This window comes from Rhinatrema bivittatum, chromosome 1, assembly GCF_901001135.1.
Source record: "Rhinatrema bivittatum chromosome 1, aRhiBiv1.1, whole genome shotgun sequence".
NCBI classification, from domain to species: domain Eukaryota; kingdom Metazoa; phylum Chordata; class Amphibia; order Gymnophiona; family Rhinatrematidae; genus Rhinatrema; species Rhinatrema bivittatum.
Window position 1 is genome coordinate 662,443,972 of NC_042615.1, and position 20,748 is coordinate 662,464,719.

At 44.3% G+C, this 20,748-nt stretch overlaps 1 protein-coding gene across 4 annotated transcripts in view; it reads left to right on the top strand.

The window, feature by feature from the left end:
- Positions 1-1,737: 1,737 nt before the first annotated feature.
- CETN3 (centrin 3) overlaps positions 1,738-20,748 on the top strand; it is a 106,669-nt gene continuing 87,658 nt past the window's right edge. For 2 of the 4 annotated variants that reach the window (XM_029573506.1, XM_029573497.1), the window contains exons 1-2: positions 1,882-2,070; positions 18,475-18,610. In XM_029573506.1, the coding sequence (XP_029429366.1) occupies positions 2,018-2,070; positions 18,475-18,610 (189 nt within the window). In that variant the 5' untranslated portion in view covers positions 1,882-2,017. The other 2 variants (XM_029573514.1, XM_029573522.1) reach the window with 2 other exon arrangements.

A 20,748-nucleotide genomic window follows, 5' to 3' on the forward strand; every position in this document is an offset into this window, starting at 1 on the left:
CCCTTGTGACCCCAAGAGGGGGGAACGTCCCCCGCCTGTCAGGGTCCGGTCCCTGAACAGGTGACCTTAACTTGTGCGATCCTCCTGTCGGTCCGGTGGGGAGTTCCCCGGGTGGGGCCGTAGCCCCTACTGCGAGCTGCTGACCTGCTGCGACGGATGCCAACTTGGGTGGTGGAGGGCTCAAGGCTACGCCCTGCGATGTAAAAAGACTTTGTGCCTCAGTCCGAAAATTCCGGTGCAGAAGCTGGAAGACCCATGGGGGGGGGGGCAGGTCCGGGTCCTCCCGCTGTTCTGAACGGGGATCTGGTGCCTCCGATGCTGGTAAAACAGGAAGCGGGACCGAAACCAGGTCCCCTGCATCCTCTCCCGAGGATCCAGCGTCTGACTGCCCTGGCACAAAATGGCCGCCGTTTCCGCCATCCGAGGGAACAGGGCTGGCGTCCCTCGCCGTCGGGCCCACACGCTCCGACTGAGTCCTCCTCCCGCGTGCTAGTCTCCCCACCAGGGAGACCTCTGGCGCAGAGCCCCTCCCGCAAGATCCAGTTCCCAGGGCGGTCGTATTCCACACACGCCGCCGATCGCAACATGGCTCGATCACGGGGGAGGGAGGAGGAGGATCGCGGGCACACATTAGAACTCTTCGGCGCCTCAGGAAGGCCTAAGCCCGGGACCGCTCCAAACCCCCCCCCCCCCCTGCATCCACAAACGCCGCCGGGGAATGGGATTTCCCGGCGGGTGGCAGCCCCGGGGAAAGAGCGTCGCGGGGCCGGGCCGACAGCAGTCGGAAGTGGAGGGGGGGGGGGGAGGGGGAAGACCAGCACCACCGGCTTGCACCCCAGCGGTCCGGCGCACACGAATGTGGACCTGGAAAGAAAAACACATAGACTTACCCTAAACAAAATCTGAGAGAGATAGGCCGAGAGAAAAATTCCCAGGCCTGCTAGCAAGTGCACCTCGCGAAGAACAGGAGCACTGCTGCAAGAGCTGTGCAACTCTTTTTTTTTTTTTAAAACTTGATCCCTCACACAGAAGAAGAAACAGAACAAGGAAAACAAGGGCCTAGCTGCCAGAACCAGACCCCACACAGTCCCTGTCCTGGGGAACTCTGTTCCCCTGCTCGTCATCTGCTGGAGTCAGAAACCTACTGGGGAATGAGAGCAGGGAGGCGGGCTTATGTAGCTTCTTCCTCAGACGTTTTTTGTTCTGACTCCATCTGCTGGACAGGGGACATAACCCACCGTCTGGACTGATCCTGGTACATACAGGGAACATGTTGATGTCACTGCAGGGGTATATGTACTGTGAGGTCAGTTTGCTCCATCTCCATCTACTGGTAGAGGTGCATAACCCACTTTCCTGGATTCATCTGACTGGATGCTAAGAAACTCAGATTCAAGAAACTTTATTGGCAAGACATTTTACTTTAGATATAAACAGATCACAACTCTCAGTATCTTCTATCAGTCCTGTATAGAGGGAGCTGACTGGTGTCTACTGCTCATCTCTCTCCAGCCTATTAACACAAGCATCGTTTTCCCGCCTCTTTTAAGATCTGCCGCCTTGGCGGCACCGGACCTATCCTCCCGCCCCACCGCGCAAAGATTTCTGGGTAACTAGCTTATCACGCGAGCCATTGAATATAAAAACAACACTACACAACAAAACCCTTTTAGATTGACAACACAACCGGCCAATCGGAGCTGCTTAGATAGTTCGGACCCGCCGATTGGAACCATCGCGGCCAATCAGCGAGGCGCGTTCGGTTGCTGGGGAGGAGAGGTTGGGCGGCTGTTTCCTTACTTGAGCTGGGAAGGGGCAGGTGGCCGTGGCTGTTATTGCGTTTGCGTCGGTGGTCGCCATGAGCTTAGCTCTGCGGTAGGTGGAGGGCACTGGAAGATGTGTCTGGTTCCTGTTACGGGCGTCGCTTGTGAACTTGGGAGAGTCCCGTTACGAGTCCCCGAGAAGCCGGCAGTGCAGGCCGTCTGCTAAACCCTGCTCCCTGAGCTCGGGCTGTCGTATGGAAGAGTCGGCCGAGAAGTGCAGCGTGAAGGACTCTTCCTCCGGTCCTGGGTGACTCCGGGTAGTGTGACTGTTGCGGATGAACCTGCGGGGTTCTTTCCTGTTTTGTTTGTTTGTATCTCTCTGTAGCAGGCTCAGCATGTACCTGCTTCCCTTCCTCGTCTTTAGAGAGCTGTGCTTTCCCATTACTGGACCATGATCCTTCCGAGCAGGTCCAGTTTTTAGGATTCCGAAAACGTATAACATGTCTTAAGATCATAGTCTAGGTATATGCAAATATGTTTCATGAATATCCGTTTTTCATTTGATGTAATGAAAACTAAGCTTGTATGTCGGGGCGATTTAACTCTCTTAACCAAATACAAAGGATTTTTTTTTCCACCCGAGGTGTTTAATATTTTGTGGTCCTAGATCTCAATAATCTGATTCCCTTCCACCCCCATCCCGTGTAGAAAAATTCTCAAATATGTATGGGGGGGAGGAGAGGAGAATTGGATCAGTGTTATGAAGTATTAATTGATTTTAAAGCAAATTCATTGGCTTTAGTGCATACATAGCCTTAGCAGTACCTAGTCTTCAATTAGGACAGTTAACAATAATACCCACCCAAACAAAAAAATAGAACATTCTTGTTTCAAAGCAAATGTATGAATTGTTTTGATTTTGAAATATAGTGAAGTACAGTATTACCGGATAGAGTTGGTCACCTGGTACCATGCTTGTTCTTCCATCAGCAGCAATTAAAGCTTTTTTTTTTTTTTTTTTTAATTAGTTTTTGGATATACCACACACTTGAGTTCTGGGGAAGTGATTCTGAGAGTTGGTCAGGGAGATTTCCTTCTAACTCTTAGCCAAACCATGTGTTGCCCAGGTATGGCAGTGGGTTTATGTTAGGTGATAACAAGAAATTAGTTGCTAACTTACGGCTCGATACAGCAAGGGCGCGTTAGAAAGAGTGCGGCAGTGCCGGGCGCACCTTCGTTTGCCCCACGCACTGTTCTGATCACATAGTGCTCGATACTCTATTTAAATTGCTTGCAAATGCAAGCCGCGTCTGCGAAGCGTTAGGCCCCCGCGACCCATTTTACTGTATAGGCGCTTAATACAGCGCCTATACAGTATCCTGGGTGCGCTGGTACCTGTCATTTCAAATGACATTTGAAATGACAGGCACCAGGAAGTGGATCCCAACTTTAACCCATGAAAACCTAAAAACCGAAAATCCCCTCCTCCCGAAGCGGCTCGACATGTGCCAACTTACCTTTTGTTGCTTTTCAGCCCCTTCCCTTCTCTGCCGCCCTCCGGAGGGGGCAGCCGGCGGCGAAAATGGCTTGCAGCATTCCCCCCTGCGCAGGTCCCGGTTCTCCTGGCTCGGCCCTCATCAAATTGTGAAGTCAGGTGAGAGCCCACTGTTCTGTGCCCTCTCCAGTCACGGCGCGAGCGGAGCGAAGCGTACTTTCATTGGCCTGAGCGCCCGTCAATTTGGGCGCTCCAGTCATTGAAAGCACATAGACGGGCACGCGTGATGTCACGGCGTGCGTCACACATGCCCGTCTATGTGCTTTCATTGGCTGGAGCGCCCAAATTGACGGGAGCTCAGGCCAATGAAAGTACGCTTCGCTCCGTTCGCGCCGTGACTGGAGAGGGCACAGAACAGTGGGCTCTCACCTGACTTCACAATTTGATGAGGGCCGAGCCAGGAGAACCGGGATCTGCGCAGGGGGGGGGACCGCTTTCGCCGCCAGCTGCCCCCTCCGGAGGGCGACAGAGAAGGGAAGGAGCTGAAAGCAACAAAAAGTAAGAAAGCAACAAAAGTAATGTCGAGTCGCGAGGGGAGGAGGGGATTTTAGGTTTTTAGAGGTTTCCTTTTGGGGGAAAGTTTGCCGTCTACCATTACCCCCCCCTCTAACGCAGGGGTAAGGGTAGGCGGTAAGTTAGCAGGTTAAACGCGCGGCAAAACGGCAGGGTAAAATAGCGATAGTCGGGGCACGCGTTACTGTATGGGAGGGAATAGCTAATTTGATCGTTTACATTTAATATACACGCTGCATGCGGAAGGGGTTACCCGGTGATTTAAGGACGCGGTAAGAATCGGTTAAAGGGGATTGTGTATCGCAGGCAGGGCTAACGCGGCCGGAAAGTGAGTAGAAAGCGGGTTAGGAGCGGGGTAACCACGGCCCCACTTTACTGTATTGACCTGTTAGATTATAAATCCTCTAGAGTAGGGAAATATACTGTATGTGATTTGTAATTCACCTTGAGCTCAAATTTGGAATGGCAAATAGTTAAATCCATGAGTGGCCTAATTCCGCCCAGAGGAAACGGAGCCTACTTTCTGGTATGCACACCTGCATAGATCCAAAAAAATTGGTATCTGAATTTTTATGCCCCCCCCCCCCCCCCCCCCCTTTGACATGTTTTGAAAATCTGATGTTAATGGGGCATCGAACACAAAAGTTATTGGTTGATGGCCCTATTATGTATTCCCGCGCAATTCAGTAAATGAAATGTTCAGCCAAGCCACACATTTTACTTTAAGAAATTAGCACCTACCCAAAGGTAGGTGTTAATTTTTGCCGGCACGGGGGAAGTGCACAGAAAAGCAGTAAAAACTGCTTTTCTGTGCACCCTCCGACTTAATATCATGGCGATATTAAGTCGGAGGTCCCGAAAGTAAAAAAGAAAAAAAAAATTTGAAATAGGCTCGCGGGTTGGAAACCGGACGCTCAATTTTGCTGGCATCCAGTTTCCGAACCCGTGGCTGTCAGCGGGCTCGAGAACCGACGCTGGCAAAATTGAGCGTCAGCTGTCAAACCCGCTGACAGCCGCTGCTCCTGTCCGAAAAGAGGTGCTAGGGATGCACTAGTGTCCCTAGAGCCTCTTTTTACCGCCGGCCCTAATTTAAATAAATTACTGTATCGTGTGCACAGGAGAGCGGGCGCTCGCCTGCTCTCCTGCAAGTTTTACTGTACTGGCCCGAAAGGAAGGGCAAACTAGATGGTGAGTAGATTAGGGCTTGCAGGTCTTCAGCCCTTGTACTTTGTGTCTGGGGGAGCCTTCTCCAAAGGGTGCAAGGTTTAAACCCCGCAGTCTTTTCTAAAAAATAAAATACATTTTAGCCATCAAAAATCTCATGCTGTTGGGTACTGTCACTGGTGCTTGTCTCTTCTAGGAAATAGAATAGGCTCATAGGTCTACAGCCCCTTGACAGGAGTCCCCAAAAGGGATCCAGCAAAATTCTTTCACTGCAAAAAAATATGAAGGAGATCCTCAGGCAGAAAGTGCACAGTGGGGAATCCCCTCCAAACTAAATTTCTTGATGAGGCAAGGAGACCTCATCAGGAATAAGAAAAAAACCAGCATCCTTGCTCCTCTGAGGCTAACTCAAAATGACCACACTGAATATTGAACTAGCTTCACCAAATAGGCTGAGATTATGAATCCCAGCCCTTCAGGTTTGGTAGGGCTGAAGTGGATGGAAAGCTCACAGAAATGTTGACTTTCTTAGCAGAGACCTAGGGTCATCTAGTGGCTGACCCAAGGAGGTGCCACACAAACACTTATGTGGTTGCCTGTTTAAAATCCATCTTCAGCTCTATCATTTCTGTTAAATAGTGTTCAGGGAAAAAGACAATTGATTTTGCTTTTTATAATAGATAAGATTGAGTTCATGTATTGTGTGGCCAGCCATTTTAGTTGAAATTTCAGTAGTCTTGGAGCACACCGTGATGATAAAGTAACTTTTTAAAGTTATTTTATTTTTATATTGTATCTTATTTGTTGACTCCATAAATAGTGGTGTGCTTAGTAACCGCTGTCTGATATCATAGTGCTTGACTTTACCATTTTGGAAATGTTTATTGAACTTTAGAAATTGAACCTTTTGCATGGTTGGGCCAAGCAGGGCATGTAATCTCCCATTCTGTTTACAATTCAGCATTAACCCAGGTCACAGTCCCTACTACCCAGTCTTCTATTCCAACATAGTTGATATAAGGGATAGTTTCTTTACTGTATTGTTCCCCCTAAATCTTTATAAAGGTTGGGTTAGTTTATGGTACAGTTAGGGCTTACCTGCTAATTTTCTTTTCTTGAGTCCTGACAGACCAGTCTCCACAGTGGGTTTTGTCCTCCTTCCAGCAGATGGAAGCAGAGTCCTATGCTTCTCTGATGTCCCTCCCTATATAGGCTGTTACAGCAGGGAAGGTGTCTAATTTTTTAGCCAAGCTACTCATCTTTCCAGGTTTTTCCAATTTTGTTACCTGAATATATATAATTAATTTTTGTTTTTTAGCATTCAGACAGGTTAATCTACGGAGATGGAGCAAAGCTGATTTTATAGTATATATACTCCTGCACTGACAACAGCCTGCCAGTATTCTCTACCTCCAGCAGATGGTGGACATGTATCTCCCTACTGGGAGTTGCTTTAAAAAAAGAAGGAAATTTAATTTGCCTTGCTCTCCTGTGGTGATACCTTATGGTCCCTCCCTCAGTCGAGTTTTCCTGAGGTGATATCTGCGGATCTCTCCCTCAGTAGAATGCCTCAATCTGGTAGGTGGTTTTCTGGCATGGACTTAGCTGTAGAGAGACAAACAGCTTAGAAGCTAGCGGGTGCAGGAAGCTGAGTGTGGAGGTGAAGGCCTTTGCCCTTTACTCCCGCAGCCGGAGACAGACTCTGTTCTCGGCTGGAACATGCTGAGCTCAGGTAAAGAGTAAATATATAAAAATGAGAGAAGGGAAGTTCATTTTAGGGATTCTTTTCCAATCTCCGTGCCCAGCACGACAATCGGACATCTGTTTCCGTCTCCGAGGGAGCTTGGAGAGTCATGGCAGCTTGGCGGGCTGAGCAGCCTAAGTGCCTTACCCTTTGTATTGCTTGCCATATTTGGGCATCACAGCCTGTCGTTCCCTCTAACTTGTCAGTGCTGCATGGAGGCTCAGGGAGAATTGTCTCCACCAGTTTTTGCCGAGCCCGGCCAGTCCCATCATGATGCAGGAATGGGACTGGAGGGGGAACTGCCAGAGGTTTTGCCTGGTTTTGGGGCTCCCCTAACTTGTTCGTCAGTGGGAGAAGGCAACTCGGTGGGGGCAGGTTCGACACCCCCTAGTTTTGATATGGCCTTCTGCCTTTTCTTGGGTAGACATTTTTCAAGGGCTGCAATCCTTTCTTCAGGCTCAGTTGGCGGCCCCGGCCAAACCACTTAAAAAAAAATGTGGTTGATATTTCAACCCCCGTCGCAAAAATTATTAATTTATCCCTTCAAGAGGGTAACTATCCTCAATTACTAAAAAGTGCAATTGTAAAATCAATTTAAAAAAAAAAACCGCTTGATCCCCTAGAATTAAATAATTACAGACCGATATCCAACCTCTCCTTTTTAGCAAAAATCACAGAGAATATAGTGCAGAAACAACTCTCGGAACATCTGGAAAATAACAACATCTTATATCCCACTCAGTTTGGTTTTAGAAAACACTACAGTACAGAGACCCGTTTACTTGCTTTAAATGATTTGATTTTAAGAGGTTTTGATAATGGACAAAATTAATTCTTAGTGCTGCTAGACTTGTTATCAACATTTGATACGGTAAACCATTCCATCCTTCTAGACAGACTTAGAGAAATTGGGATAACAGAACATACACATTTATTTATTTATTTATTTATTTGAAGGGTTTTTAAATACCGTTATTCGGAAAGCCATCATAACGGTTTACAAAGTGGACAATGTTATCATGGAAGTTTTGAGGCATCATAACATAGTTAACAATTACAGTAAAAAGTATAACATAATATATAATATGTAATATAACAAGTCTCTGAAGCAATATAGAGTTGGATGATGAGTGATGTATGTAAGGTTGAGGATTATAGTTGTGAGCTCATTTGAGAGTTGGTAAGAGCAGATTGGGGGTCAGTGAAGAATTTACGAAACAGTAAAGTTTTTAAGTCTTTTTGAAGGTTTTTAAGTTGTGCTCAGTTCTCATGTCTTCAGGTAGATTGTTGAATCATGTATTTCTAATCTGTTCTTTAAGATAAAAATTAACACCATTTCCAAAAAAATTAAATTATACAGGAGTCTCACAGGGCTCCTCATTGTCAGCTACTCTCTTTTTTTTTTTTTTTTATATTTATATGATTCCTATCTGCCATTTTCTCAGTGGGTTTGGTCTCACGCCCTATGTTTATGCTGATGATGTGCAAATTCTTATTCCTATAACAAATTCAATAGACAAAACTCTTAAACTGGCAGCGATGTATCTAGCAATGATTAAAAAGCTATTAAACAGTATGAAATTGAGTCTAAATGTTGAGAAAACTGAAATTATATTCCTAGATCGGAGAACCAGCAATAAGAATAACAAACCCTCATTTTTGACATTAGAAGACAAGACGAATATTGAAATTAGGTGTCATGCACAAAATTGACTCTGAACTCAGCCTAAATAAACACATCAATTTGAAACTTAAAGAAGGCTATCATAAGTTACAAACTCTTAAACGGTTAAAACCCTTACTGGACCAAAATGACTTCAGAACAGTTCAAGTTTTACTGTTCTCCAGTATTGATTACTATAATGCTCTATTCTTAGGATTACCAAAAAGCAGAATTAAACCCCTACAAGGTCTTCAAAACACAGCAGCTCGTCTACTAACCAACACACAAAAATACGATCATATCACACCAGTTTTGATCTTGCTACATTGGCTCCCCATACAATATCGTATAGAATACAAAACCCTCTGTATACTACACAGAACCATATATGGCGAAGGCACCAAATGGCTTAATGCCTCTATCAGATTACATTACCCCCCCCCCCCCCCCAAAAAAAAAAAAAGAAATCCTAAGCTCAACTAATAAAGCTCTCCTATCCATTCCTTCAGTTAAATCGGCACAATTAATGCAGGTCAGAAATAGGGCGATATCTCTCGCAGGACCAAAGATATGGAATGAACTTCCTGAAAATATCAGATTGCAGCAGAATGATAAAATGTTTAAAAAAGACCTAAAAACTTGGCTTTTTCATAGAGCCTATTAGGAATACAACCAGCAGAAGTAGATGATGTATCCAGTTACAACTTTATGTTTAGTATTAGGTTTTATTGTCCTGCCTTTTTCTCAGTTTTTTTTTAATTATTTAATTTTTACATTTGATGCATTTATATTTAATTATTTTTACAAATATGCTTTTATGTCTTTTGTGTTTTTGAAGTGTATCTCATACATAATTAAGAATTGTTCTTAAGTTTTCTTGGCTTTTATGGTATTGTTTTATGTTTATTTTATGACACTGTAAACCATTGTGATGGAACTTCTCTAAACGATGGTGTATATAGAATTTTATAAATAAAAAATACATTTAAAAATTCAGGATCACAGGCTGTGGAGCCTCATATACCTGGTTAAGTGTCGGAATATGTCTAGACTTGCTGCAGGTCACCCTGATAGGAACCCAGATGGCACAGACGATGAAGGCAATCCTTACTACCTGGAGGATGGGGAAATTCCTCTGGGTTTGGAGCTGTATAGGACAACATTGCATTTCTTTCATAGAGTTGAGTTACCGGCTCCAATCTCCCAGACATTGAAGATGCTGGGTTGCCGAGTGCTGATTCCATATCTGAGCCAAACAAAAATCCCATTTTAATTTCTTTGTGTAAAGCATCATGTTTCTTCCCCATTATGGATGCTATTAAAGAATTGATTGATCTTGAATGGGGTACCCCAGAAGCTAATTTTAAAGGGGGATGATACTTGGAAGTGCTGTACCACTTGGATCCAGCGGCAAAAGAGCAGTTGCGCTTCCTGAAAGTGGATGCACTGGTATGTGCCGTCACCAAGCGGACAACTATCCCTGTAGAAGGGGGAGTGACATTGAAGGAGGTTATTCTTAAGCAGGCTTCTTGTTGCTCCTAGTGGCTTGCACTTATCTGCTTCTCTCTCGAGCAATTGATGAATCTGGTTTGACTTCGAAGGCAGAGATGGAATCGGCAGCCGCCTGTTTGGCAGAAGGGGCTGCGCCCTGATCTGCACTTCAGCCAGCGGGGTGGCTCTCATGATAGTGGCCAGGCGTCAGCAATGGCTGAGGAATTGGTTGGCCGATACAATTTCAAAGTCTAATCTTATGAAATTGCCCTTTAAAGGATCACTCTTGTTTGGGAGTGAGTTGGAAAAAATGGCCAATAAGTGGGGTGAGTCCCATGTTCTTCAGTTACTAGAGGATAAAAAGTAGGCACTACCTCGTTTGGCACGAGAGGTTGTGCTAAGAGTTTCAAATGCTTTCGACCCTACGGAGGAGTGGCTTCTCAGAGGGCTTGATCTTTGGTTAGGTCTCAGTCCATGCAGCCCAGCACAGGCTTGAGCGGTGGTACCTCCCAACCCCCTCAGTGAAGGTGTGCCAACCCACCCCGGGAGCAGGACATAGGGGGTCGCCTTTCTTTTTTTTTTTAAAGATGGGTCAAGATGATAGACCAGTGGGTTTTTGAAGTGATAAGAGACGTTTTGTTTATTTATTTATGAACTTTTAATATACCAACATTCGTAGAACACATCACGCTGGTTTACAATTAACTCAAAGGAAAATTACATTTAACGGGGTGGGGCGAGGGGAACAGGCAAGAAAAGGGGAGAAGGGCTGGGAACTAGAGGGACTAAGAGTAGAGGATTGAAACGAAGTAAAGAAGAGAGAGTGGAAAGGAACCAAAATAGCTATAGAAACTTACTATATTTATATCATTGGGAGAGTACATAAAGTAACTGGGCTAGCTATATACATAAATATATTGTAGGGCGAGTTCTGCGAGGCAGGGTGGGTCTTGTCTAGGTTTGGTTATGTTATGTTCCATATTAGGAGCTACCGCCCAGGAAAGAGACCTAGGCGTCATAGTGGATAATACATTAAAATCATTGGCTCAGCATGCTTCGGCAGTCAAAAAAGCAAATGGAATGTTAGGAATTATTAGTAAGGGAATGGTGAATAAAACAGATGATGTCATAATGCCTCTATATCGCTCCATGGTGAGACTGCACCTTGAATACTATGTAAAGCTCTGATCGCCGCAACTCAAGAAAGATATAGTTGCGATCGAGAAGGAACAGAGAAAGGGGTTAGAACTGCTTCCTTTTGAGGAAAGACTAAAGAGATTAAGGCTGTTCAGTTGGAGGGGGGGGGGGATATGATAGAGGTCTTTAAAATCACGCAAGGTCTAGAACAGGTAAATATTAATCGGTTATTTCCTCTTTCAGGTAATAGGACTAGGGGGCACTCCATGAAGTTAGCAAGTAGCACATTTACAATTAATTGGAGAAAATTCTTTTTCACTCAACACACAATTAAGCTCTGGAATTTGTTGCCAAGGGATGTAGTTAGTGTAGCTGAGTTTAAAAAAGGTTTGGAAAAGTTCTTGGAGGAGAAGTCAATTACCTGCTTTTAATCAAGTTGACTTAGAAAATAGCCACTTCGTGGGATATACTTAGTTTTTGGGTACTTGCCAGGTACTATTGGAAACAGGATGCTGGGCTTGATGGACCTTTGGTCTGACCCAGTGTGGCAATTTCTTATGTTTTTATCTCATAGATTTTACACAGATTTGCACACAAGGAGGTTGGCAATCAATGATTAGAAAAATCAATTCCTATACACCACTGTGGGGCATTGAAAATAAAACATATGAAACCAACAACCTCTTTCCATAACAATTCATTGATGGAATTTCGTCATAATGAAGTAAAGAATAAACATCAACGGCTTGATTTTTTAATGACCCGGCCTCATGCGTAACCCCTGTTACGTGCACAAGAGCCGGGCCTCGGCAGAGGGGCGGTCCGGGGGGGGGGGGGGGGGGGGGGGTTGAGGCTAGAGGCCCCTGGTATAGCAGTCATTTGCTGCTGTGCCAGCATGTGCGACTTGCTACAGCTCCTTTGCAGGAGCAAAATGTAAGTTTAAAAAATGGGGGGGGGGGGGGACGACCTAGGAAAAGGATAGGGGGCGGGTAGGAGAGGGGAAGGGGAAGGAGGTTAGGGCAGGGAAGTTCCCTCCCTTATTTGGAGCGGACTGGGAGGGAACTGGGGAAGCCCGACGATGTGTTGCTGTGCAAATTAGCGAAATTCTACTCCCCCCCCCTCTGCACACCGACTGGGATTTTATGTGCGCGCATGGTCAATAACCATCAAGAAATTTTATGGTGCAAGTAAATTTAAGGTTGTTCATTGTGGCGCAATATTGTGTGAAAATACTATCTGCCAGGAGAAGGTCTATACCTATGTAGACTGTAAGCTAACTTGAGGCCAGTGTACTAATGCATGCTGAATTTTACGCACAGGTCGTAATTTTATGAATATACTTTTTCTACTGGGACTCACATGCAGATAAGTTCTAGAGTTTCTCGGCATTCCTCAGGATATTTTCATGGTGTTTCCCTGCAGCTCTGCGTAGAAGAGACAGGCAGTGGAGTGTAAGTTGTCAAGGCTCCTCGGCCTGCGGGCCGTGAACTCACTGCCCATGTCACAAGTAAATATGGGCCGATTATTCCATTTATTTTGTTGTACCTAAGAAGGAGGATTCCTTTTGCCCCATCCTGGATCTCAAGGGAGTCAACCGTCATTTGCGCGTGACACATTTCCGCATGGAAACCTTAGGCTCATTGATAATGGCAGTACCGTTGGGGGAGTTTCTTACATCTCTGGATTTGTCAGAAGTGTACCTGCATATTCCCATCCGGCTGGAGCAGCAACGGTTTTTGCATTTCACCGTCTTGGGGTGACATCAGTTTAAAGTTCTACCCTTCAGCTTGGCCACTATGCCCAGCACTTTCTCCAAGGTCATGGTGGTGGTAGTGGCATTGTTGAGAGAATTGCATTCTGGTCCATCCGTACTTAGATAATTGGCTAATTCGGGCCAAGAGTATGAAAGAGCCTTCAGGTCTTGGCCTTTCTACAGGAACTAGGTTGCGTGGTAAACTTGGCCAAGAGCAATCTACAGCCATCCCAGACACTAGAGTATCTCAGTGTTCGTTTCAACGTGAAGCAAGGCAGGGTGCTCCTACCGGAGACCTGCATTCAGAAACTGATGATGCAGGTGCAGCTATTGCAAAAATATGTCCGATTGTATAGTCTTATCTACAGGTGCTCGTGTTGATGGCAGCAACCCTAGAGGCACTTTAATGGGCAAGGGCGCATATGCGTCCTCTTCAGCACACTCTGCTTGCATGTTGGAGTCCACAGTTTCAGGACTACTTGATATGGCTTCACTTAACGGTGGAGATCAGCATTTAACTTCAGTGGTGGTTGCAAGCGGATCATCTAAGGAAGGGTGTTCTCCTTCAAACACCAGACTGGCTAGTACGATGGGTGCGAGCATCCTTTGGGGGGTGGGGGGTTCACTGTCAGGAGTTGACAGCGTAGGGGCACTGGAGCACAGAAGAGTGTCTCTGGAGCATTAATTGGCTGGAAGCCCGTGCCATTCGATTGGCATGCTTGTAATTCGTTGATTGCTCGGAGGGTTGAGGGGTCTGAATAATGTCAGCTAATATGACAACAGTGGCTTACATCAATCACTAGGGAGGAACCAAGAGCCAACAACTGTTGCATGGAATGGGCGCAAGTACATCTTAAGGAGATCTCAGCCTCACACATTGCAGGAAAAGACAATGTAAGAACCAACTTTCTCATCAGACAGAGTCTGATCCAGGAGAATGGGAATTGTTAAACGTAGCATTCCAGCTCCATAGTGGGCCGCTGGGGCCTTCCATTTGTAGACTTGCTTCCGGCATCACACAAAGTGAAGGTTCCTCGCTGCTTCAGTCGCAGGAGAGATCTGAAGTCTTTGGGCATCAATGCCCTCATGCAGGAGTGTCCAGAGGTAAGCTTCTATATGCCTTTTCCCTGTGGCACATGTTGGGCACAGCGATTCAGAGGATCATGAGATACATGGGGATGGTGCTTCTGGTGGCAACAGATTGGCCCAGGAGGCTGTAGTATGCAGATTTGTGGAGGCTTTTGGTGAACTCTCCTCTCAAATTACTGGTCCATAGGGATCTGCTGTGGCAGGGGCCTATTCTTCATGAAGATCTGACTCCATTTTGTCTTACGGTATGGCTCTTGAGAGGGCTTGGTTGCTGAAGCATGGATACTCCGCTGTGGTGTCTTCCACCTTACTTTGAGCATGAAAGTTTTTCCACTTCAGCCTATGTTCAGGCTTGGCGAGTGTTTGTTTGAGGCTTGGTGTGAGGGTCGAGGGGTTCATCCTTATTTGGTTAAGCTCCTGCTCATTTTGTATTTTTTTTTTTTTTTTTGCAGGATGGGTCAATTTTAAGGATTTGGCCCTTAATTCCTTGAAGGTACAGATGGCAGCTCTTGCCTGTTTCCAAGGTCAGTGAATGGTGAATCCTTGTCTGCCCGTCCAGATGTGGCCTGGTACCCATGTGGAGTCTTGATCTGAATTTTCTGGCGGGTGCCACCTTTCGATCACTGTGTAGCCTCTCCTTGTTCAGTGTCCTGTCTCTGGCGCTTGGTGTGTCTTTTGTGGAGTGTGGTGTCCTCTGCGCCACATGAGCTGTCTTGAACAGTGTTCGGCATGGAAATGCGGTGATGTCACTGGCGCAGGGAGTGATATATTTGGCACTTTGTGCGTTGGCTTCAGCGCTGGGCGTGTAAAGGTTGTCTACTTCGCAGGCGTTTTAACTGCCTGATGCATCATCTTGTGCCCCATGTACTGCTGGCTTGAGTCAGAGAGCATCCCTGTGAAGGTCGGCTGGTGTGGATCATACAGCTGTCCTGGAGAGGACTGGGCAGAGCAAAGAGGTTCTCTTACTTCACCCAAAAATGTAGACTAGTGGTTCGAGCAGTGGGTTATGAACCAGGAGACCAGGGTTAGAGTCCTGCTGTCGCTCCTTGTGACCTTGGGCAAGTCACTTTACCCTCCATTGCCTCAGATACAAACTTAGATTGTAAGCCATCTGGGGATAGGGAAATACCTACAGTACCTGAATGTAATCCACTTTGAAGCGCTGAAAAAAGTGCGAAAAGCACAATATAAATTAAATTAGACTGAGAGGTTGATGATTATCTGGAGCTTCCTCAGCCTGGAGCCTAGCTATTTTTTCAGCTCACTGCCTCTGTGCTCTGGGGGGCATTATTTTGCAGTTGCGGCAGTTTGCTTGATCAAGATCTGGGCCCAAACACAGCAGAAGTTGTGGCCATCTGCGATGGACATTATATGGTCTAAACCCGGCAGTCTTCATCCGAAAAATGATAGCACTGAAAAGTGCTGTTTGGATTTGCCAAAGTGAGAAAATTTGAAAAAAGGAGCGAGAAGGAATCTGAGAGACACATTCCATGTCCATGTGAAGCATGGATAAAAAAAAAAATACTGAGGAGACTTCTGGAAGGTTTGTTTGCGCGGGAATTACTGCGCATGCCCAGTAGGACAAAAGCCTTAAGCTTTGAAACACATCTCCACCTAGTGCCGCCCTGATGACGTTACCCATGCAGCATAGCTAATTCCGCCTCCTTATTGACAGAAAAAAAGAGCTCCACTGGTGGTTAGACCAATACATTTTACAGAAGGGGGAACCCTTCATCTACTTCCTCATCTACTGGTAAAGAGACAGATGCTTCCAGAAAGGGATGGGGAGCACACACTGGTCCTTCCTGAACCCACATTCAGCAGTGATAAAGCAGTTTCAGATCAATCTGTTGGACTTCCAAGTGATCAGACATGCCTTGATTGCCTTCTTGCATCTCCACGGGGGAAAGAGAATTCTCATCCAAACAGACAACAAAGTAGCCATGTTTTATGTCAGTAAGCAAGGAGGCACAGGATTATGGGCTCTCTGTCAAGAAAGAGAGAAGGATATGGGAATGGGTATGCAACCATCAAGCTGTACTGCAAGTGATCCACCTTCCAGAGATTGTCCCAGCAGGATGTTTCGCCTTTAGGGATGGCCTCCACATCAGTCAATAACTGTCTGGTTTTTGTCCTTTGGAGATATCCCTCAATCGATCTCTTCATATTGGAGGAAAACAGAAAAGTGGAAAAATTGTTACGTTCTTTCACACAAAATCAGATACACTCAGCATTTTTCTGCTTGACTAGAATCGAGAGATCTCATGTTCACTTTTCCACCAACTCCACTGATAGCTAAAACAGTGCAAAACGTGCTTAACGACCAGGCTTTTCTGATTCTTATTGCACCAGCATAGTTCAGACAAGTATGTTTCTCATATCTAGTATAACAGTCCATCAGCCCGTTGATCCTTCCTTATTGACTAGAGGATTGTCTGTACAAACATTCTTTCTCTTCACTTAATGGCCTGGATGTTGAGTGCACATTGATCGCATCACTTTTTCCTTTGATAAGCAGGCTAAATTAGCCATTACATGTTGGTGACATCTGGTGGCACTGAACAGATTTGTCTCATCAAGCTGTAGAGCTTTGAGCTCTATGGAGCAAATGCAGGAGTTCTTGCACAGGCATTGCCTTGTGAGCTTCAGTCATTTTCTTTTGTCTAAACTAAAGCATGGACGTGTTCTTCATCTCTCCTCTATTTTTCCTACAAACTTATTTCATTCAGAAAACTTTTTTTGCCTTATCTGTCAAAGTTCTCAATGAGAAGGGCTTACAGCTTTAAATGGAAATGGTTCTTGTCCTAGTAAAATGAAGCTCCCTGGACCTCTTTGCATGTGAACTGTGGGAACTGCTCCAGTACTTTTTCTGTCTTTCCTCCTCGGGACTCAGTACTTTGTCACTCAAGGTGCAGCTCAGTGCCATAGCAGTCTACCATTTTCAGCTGGAAGGTAAACAATTTTCAGTCATTCTTTAGAGTCCGTTTATGAAAGGCCTTTGACATATTAAACTTCCAGTGGCCAAACCCCCTGCTTCAGGGGATCTCAATGTCATTCTGGCTCAGCTTATATAGCCATCCTTTGAATCATTGGAATCAGATTCTTTGGAGTTTCTCACATGAAAAGTATTATTCATTGTTACGATCACATCAGCAATAAGAGTCTGAACTTCATGCATTAGTTCATTACTCTCCTGTGCAGTTCTTCCACCATAGAGTGGTGCTCTGCACCCACCCAAAGTTCCTTCCAAAAGTGATGCCAGCTTTCAGTATAAATCCAGGCCATCATGTTACCCACATTCTTTTCAAGGCCATATGCACATGAAGGGGGAAAAAGCCCTTCACTCTTTAGAATGTAAGAGAGCCCTGGCTTACTACCAGAAGAGAACTCGACCACAAGGTCATGCTTTTCAACTATTCATCTCTTATGATCTTTACTGTCTAGGCACAGCAGTTGCCAAACCTACACTATTCAGTTGGCTATCAGACTGTATTACACATTATGTGCTTGCTGGCCTCTAAACTATAGACTCTGTTAAGGCTCTTTAAGTGAGAACCATGGCTGCATTGGTGGCTCATCTGCGAACTGTACCTGTTTAAAAAAAAAAAAAATAAATCTACAGAACTGCAGCTTGGTCAGTGCACAACTTCATGTTCCATTACTGTCTGGATAGTCTATCAAGAAGTGACAGTAAATTTGGACAAGCAGTTTTGCATTGCCTTTTCATCCAGTAGTCTACTCTCCATAGTGGAGACCAAGTTGTTTTTTCAGTAAGTGGTCCATTGCGGTGCTCAGATTGGGACTCCCTATGCTATGGTTAATGCAGCCCATTTGTCAACTGAGAAAGCAAGTTTGCTTACCTTAAATGTTGTTTTCCATAGAGAACAAGCTGAAATAGCCATACTAAATATGTACTTGCCGCCCCCCCCCCCCCCCCCACCCCACTCAGAGTAAAATCTCTTAACTCATGGAGCTGAGAGTTCATGCGGCTCCATCAGATGGCATTGCCCACGTGTTGTTGCTGATTCAGTCTGTTGTCTACAGAGAACACCATAGGTAGATTTGCTTTTTATTGATATGTAAATAGGAAGGTAAATATACTAATGATAATTCAAATCAAATCCTATCTGAGTCTGTGTATAGGAAAGGCAGATTCAACTTTTCTAACCAGCTTTTATCACATGGAGGAGAGCCAGAAGTGAATTTTTCAGGTTGGAAATGCTTGTATTTTTCTCACCTATTTCCCTAAAAAAAAGAAAAAAAACATTTTCTACGAACATGTATTTTTATGCTAAAGCTGTACACATGTAATTTTTTTTCTGTCTGCCAAACTAATTTTGTGCAAATATAAAAGATATTTTCTAGAGTAGATAGAATGTTGAGACCTGTGATGTATCAGTGCAGCATAAAGTGTTTTAAAAAAGTAATTATAATTTGTAATTATTTTTTTTAATGGTGTGCATATGGTTGCGATCCATAGATCTTACCTGAAATTTAGATTTTATTTTTCTTCTTTATTTCAAATTAAATCTGAATTTTGCAGGTTTTCAATACTATATACAAGCTCTGTTGAGATGATATGTTTACCTTCTGTGTTTGCAGAAATGAATTTACAGCAGACAAAACTAAGAAAAAGAAAAGAAGAGAGCTAACACAAGAACAGAAACAAGAAATTAAAGATGCTTTTGAGTTATTTGATACAGATAAAGATAAAGCAATAGACTACCATGAATTAAAAGTAAGTGTAGTTTTGTCTTGCTAAATGTAGGCCTAATTTGCAGCAAAAGAACTGATATAGTTGTAGCTCGGCTCTCATGTTTGATTGGCATGATAACTAAGGAATTAGTATGTTTCAGAAAAGCTTCTACAAATGCATTTCATTGCAATTAAGAGAAAACCATAGTGTGTTAGTGTAAGATTCCTGTGCTCTAAATTAAAATGCAGTAATGATAGAGAAATGCAGTTTTAGCACAAGTGTAATAGACAGCAGGTAAAGACCAAAATTAGGACTGGTGTAAGGGCATTGGGCACCGTAGGTGAACCTTACAGCCTTGTGCCTACCCCTCATACACAAATTAAAAATTATACATTTAGTAACATAGAAACAAAGAAATGATGGCAGAAAAAGACTAAATGGCCCATCCAGTCTGCCCAGCAAGCCCTCACACTTATTTTCCCATACTTATCTGTTTCACCTACCACCAAGTTCAGGGCCCTTGTTGGTAAATGTTTGATTCAAATTTCCTGCCACCCCCTGCCATTGATGCAGAGAGTAATGTTGGGAGTTGCATCAAAAGTGAAGCATAAGGCTTAATGGTTAATAGATTTTACATGAAAAGACTGTCTTCTGAGGTAAAAATATGCATTGGTTCCTACTAGTTCTCACAGTTACAATCCTTATATTCCTTAGCTCATTAAGTTATTAAGTTATCTATGTTCTGCAATGTTACAATGTATCAAAGTAGGACCCCTAGTCCTACTAGTTCTCTCGGTTATAATGTAAACCGATGTGATATATTCCAATGAATGTCGGTATGTAAAAACAATCAAATAAATAAATAGAATACCCTGCAAAAAGACACTTGGAACCCATGAGGTATTAGCCCTGTTGTAATGTGTTTTGGGTGGGCTTGGGCCTCAGAAAGCCATGAGTACAATCAATTTAAAATATAGTAAACCTCCCATACCAAAATAGCACTAACTACTAGCACTCAAACAGTAACAATCATACCTTTGAAAAGGCAACAATGCAAATATTATACCAGGGCCTAAAACACCAATATACCTCCTATTTAGGGAATAGAACAAACCAGGCTGATATAAATTCCTCCATAGAAGCTACAGGCTAATGGAATAACTCGCCTCGCTCATACATGCAGAATACAAGATAGACCCTCACCAAATTCAGAATTGAGACTGTAAAGTATAAATAGAAACATGTAGACAAAAACTGAACTGGAAACAGCAACAAGCCAGTCTGTATGCAGTTCAACAGTGTTACTCCTGGGGAATGCTGCACAAACAAATTTAAAATTCTTAAACTGTACAGACTATATTTGTTCAGATGTTACTCAAAGACAGTGATTGTATTAATTTTCTGTATTGCATTATAAATTTATTACTCAAAGATGCAGAATATTTTCATTTTTTGTACAGAATTTTCCCATCATAAGGCCTGGACCCTCCAGATTGCTCTCGCTGTTGCTCAGCTCTTTCTCTCTCTCTTCTCTTCCCCTCCCTTCTGGTCAATACTCCAATTCACTTGCTACTTCCTCCTTCTCCCCACAGGATTGACCCCTCTCCCATTCCTTCCTCCCCACCAGCTTTCTCTCTCTGCCTTTCCAGGCTCAAATCCTCACCCACACCATTCTCACTCCCTCCCGACACCCCCCCCCCCCCCCCCCCCCCCCCCCCAATTAAAAACCTTAACATTTTTTTCTCTGCTCTCCTCAGATTTCTCTCTACCCCCCTACAAGGCATGAATCCCTCCCCAACTCTTTCCTGCTCACCAATTCTCTTTTCTTACCCCAGCAAGACCCCTTTTAGTTTTGTCTGTACATTCTCCTAGCTTTCTCTCTGCCACTCACTCTTTATTAAGACACTCTACTCTCTCCTACCTCCCCCCAAACTATGTTTCTCTTGTTGAGGCACCACTGTAGCCCCACTGCAGCGTTGCCTTTCTCACCAAATTCTGTGTTCCACTAAGAATTAGATCTAAAATAGCTCCCTTTCTCGTCTGTTCTTGAACTAATTGTTCACTGAAACAGTAATTTATTCGATCTAGGAACTTTATCTCTAGCATGACCTGATGTTACATTTCCCAGTCAGTATTGGGGTAATTGAAATCTCCTATTATTACTGCACTGCCAAATTGAT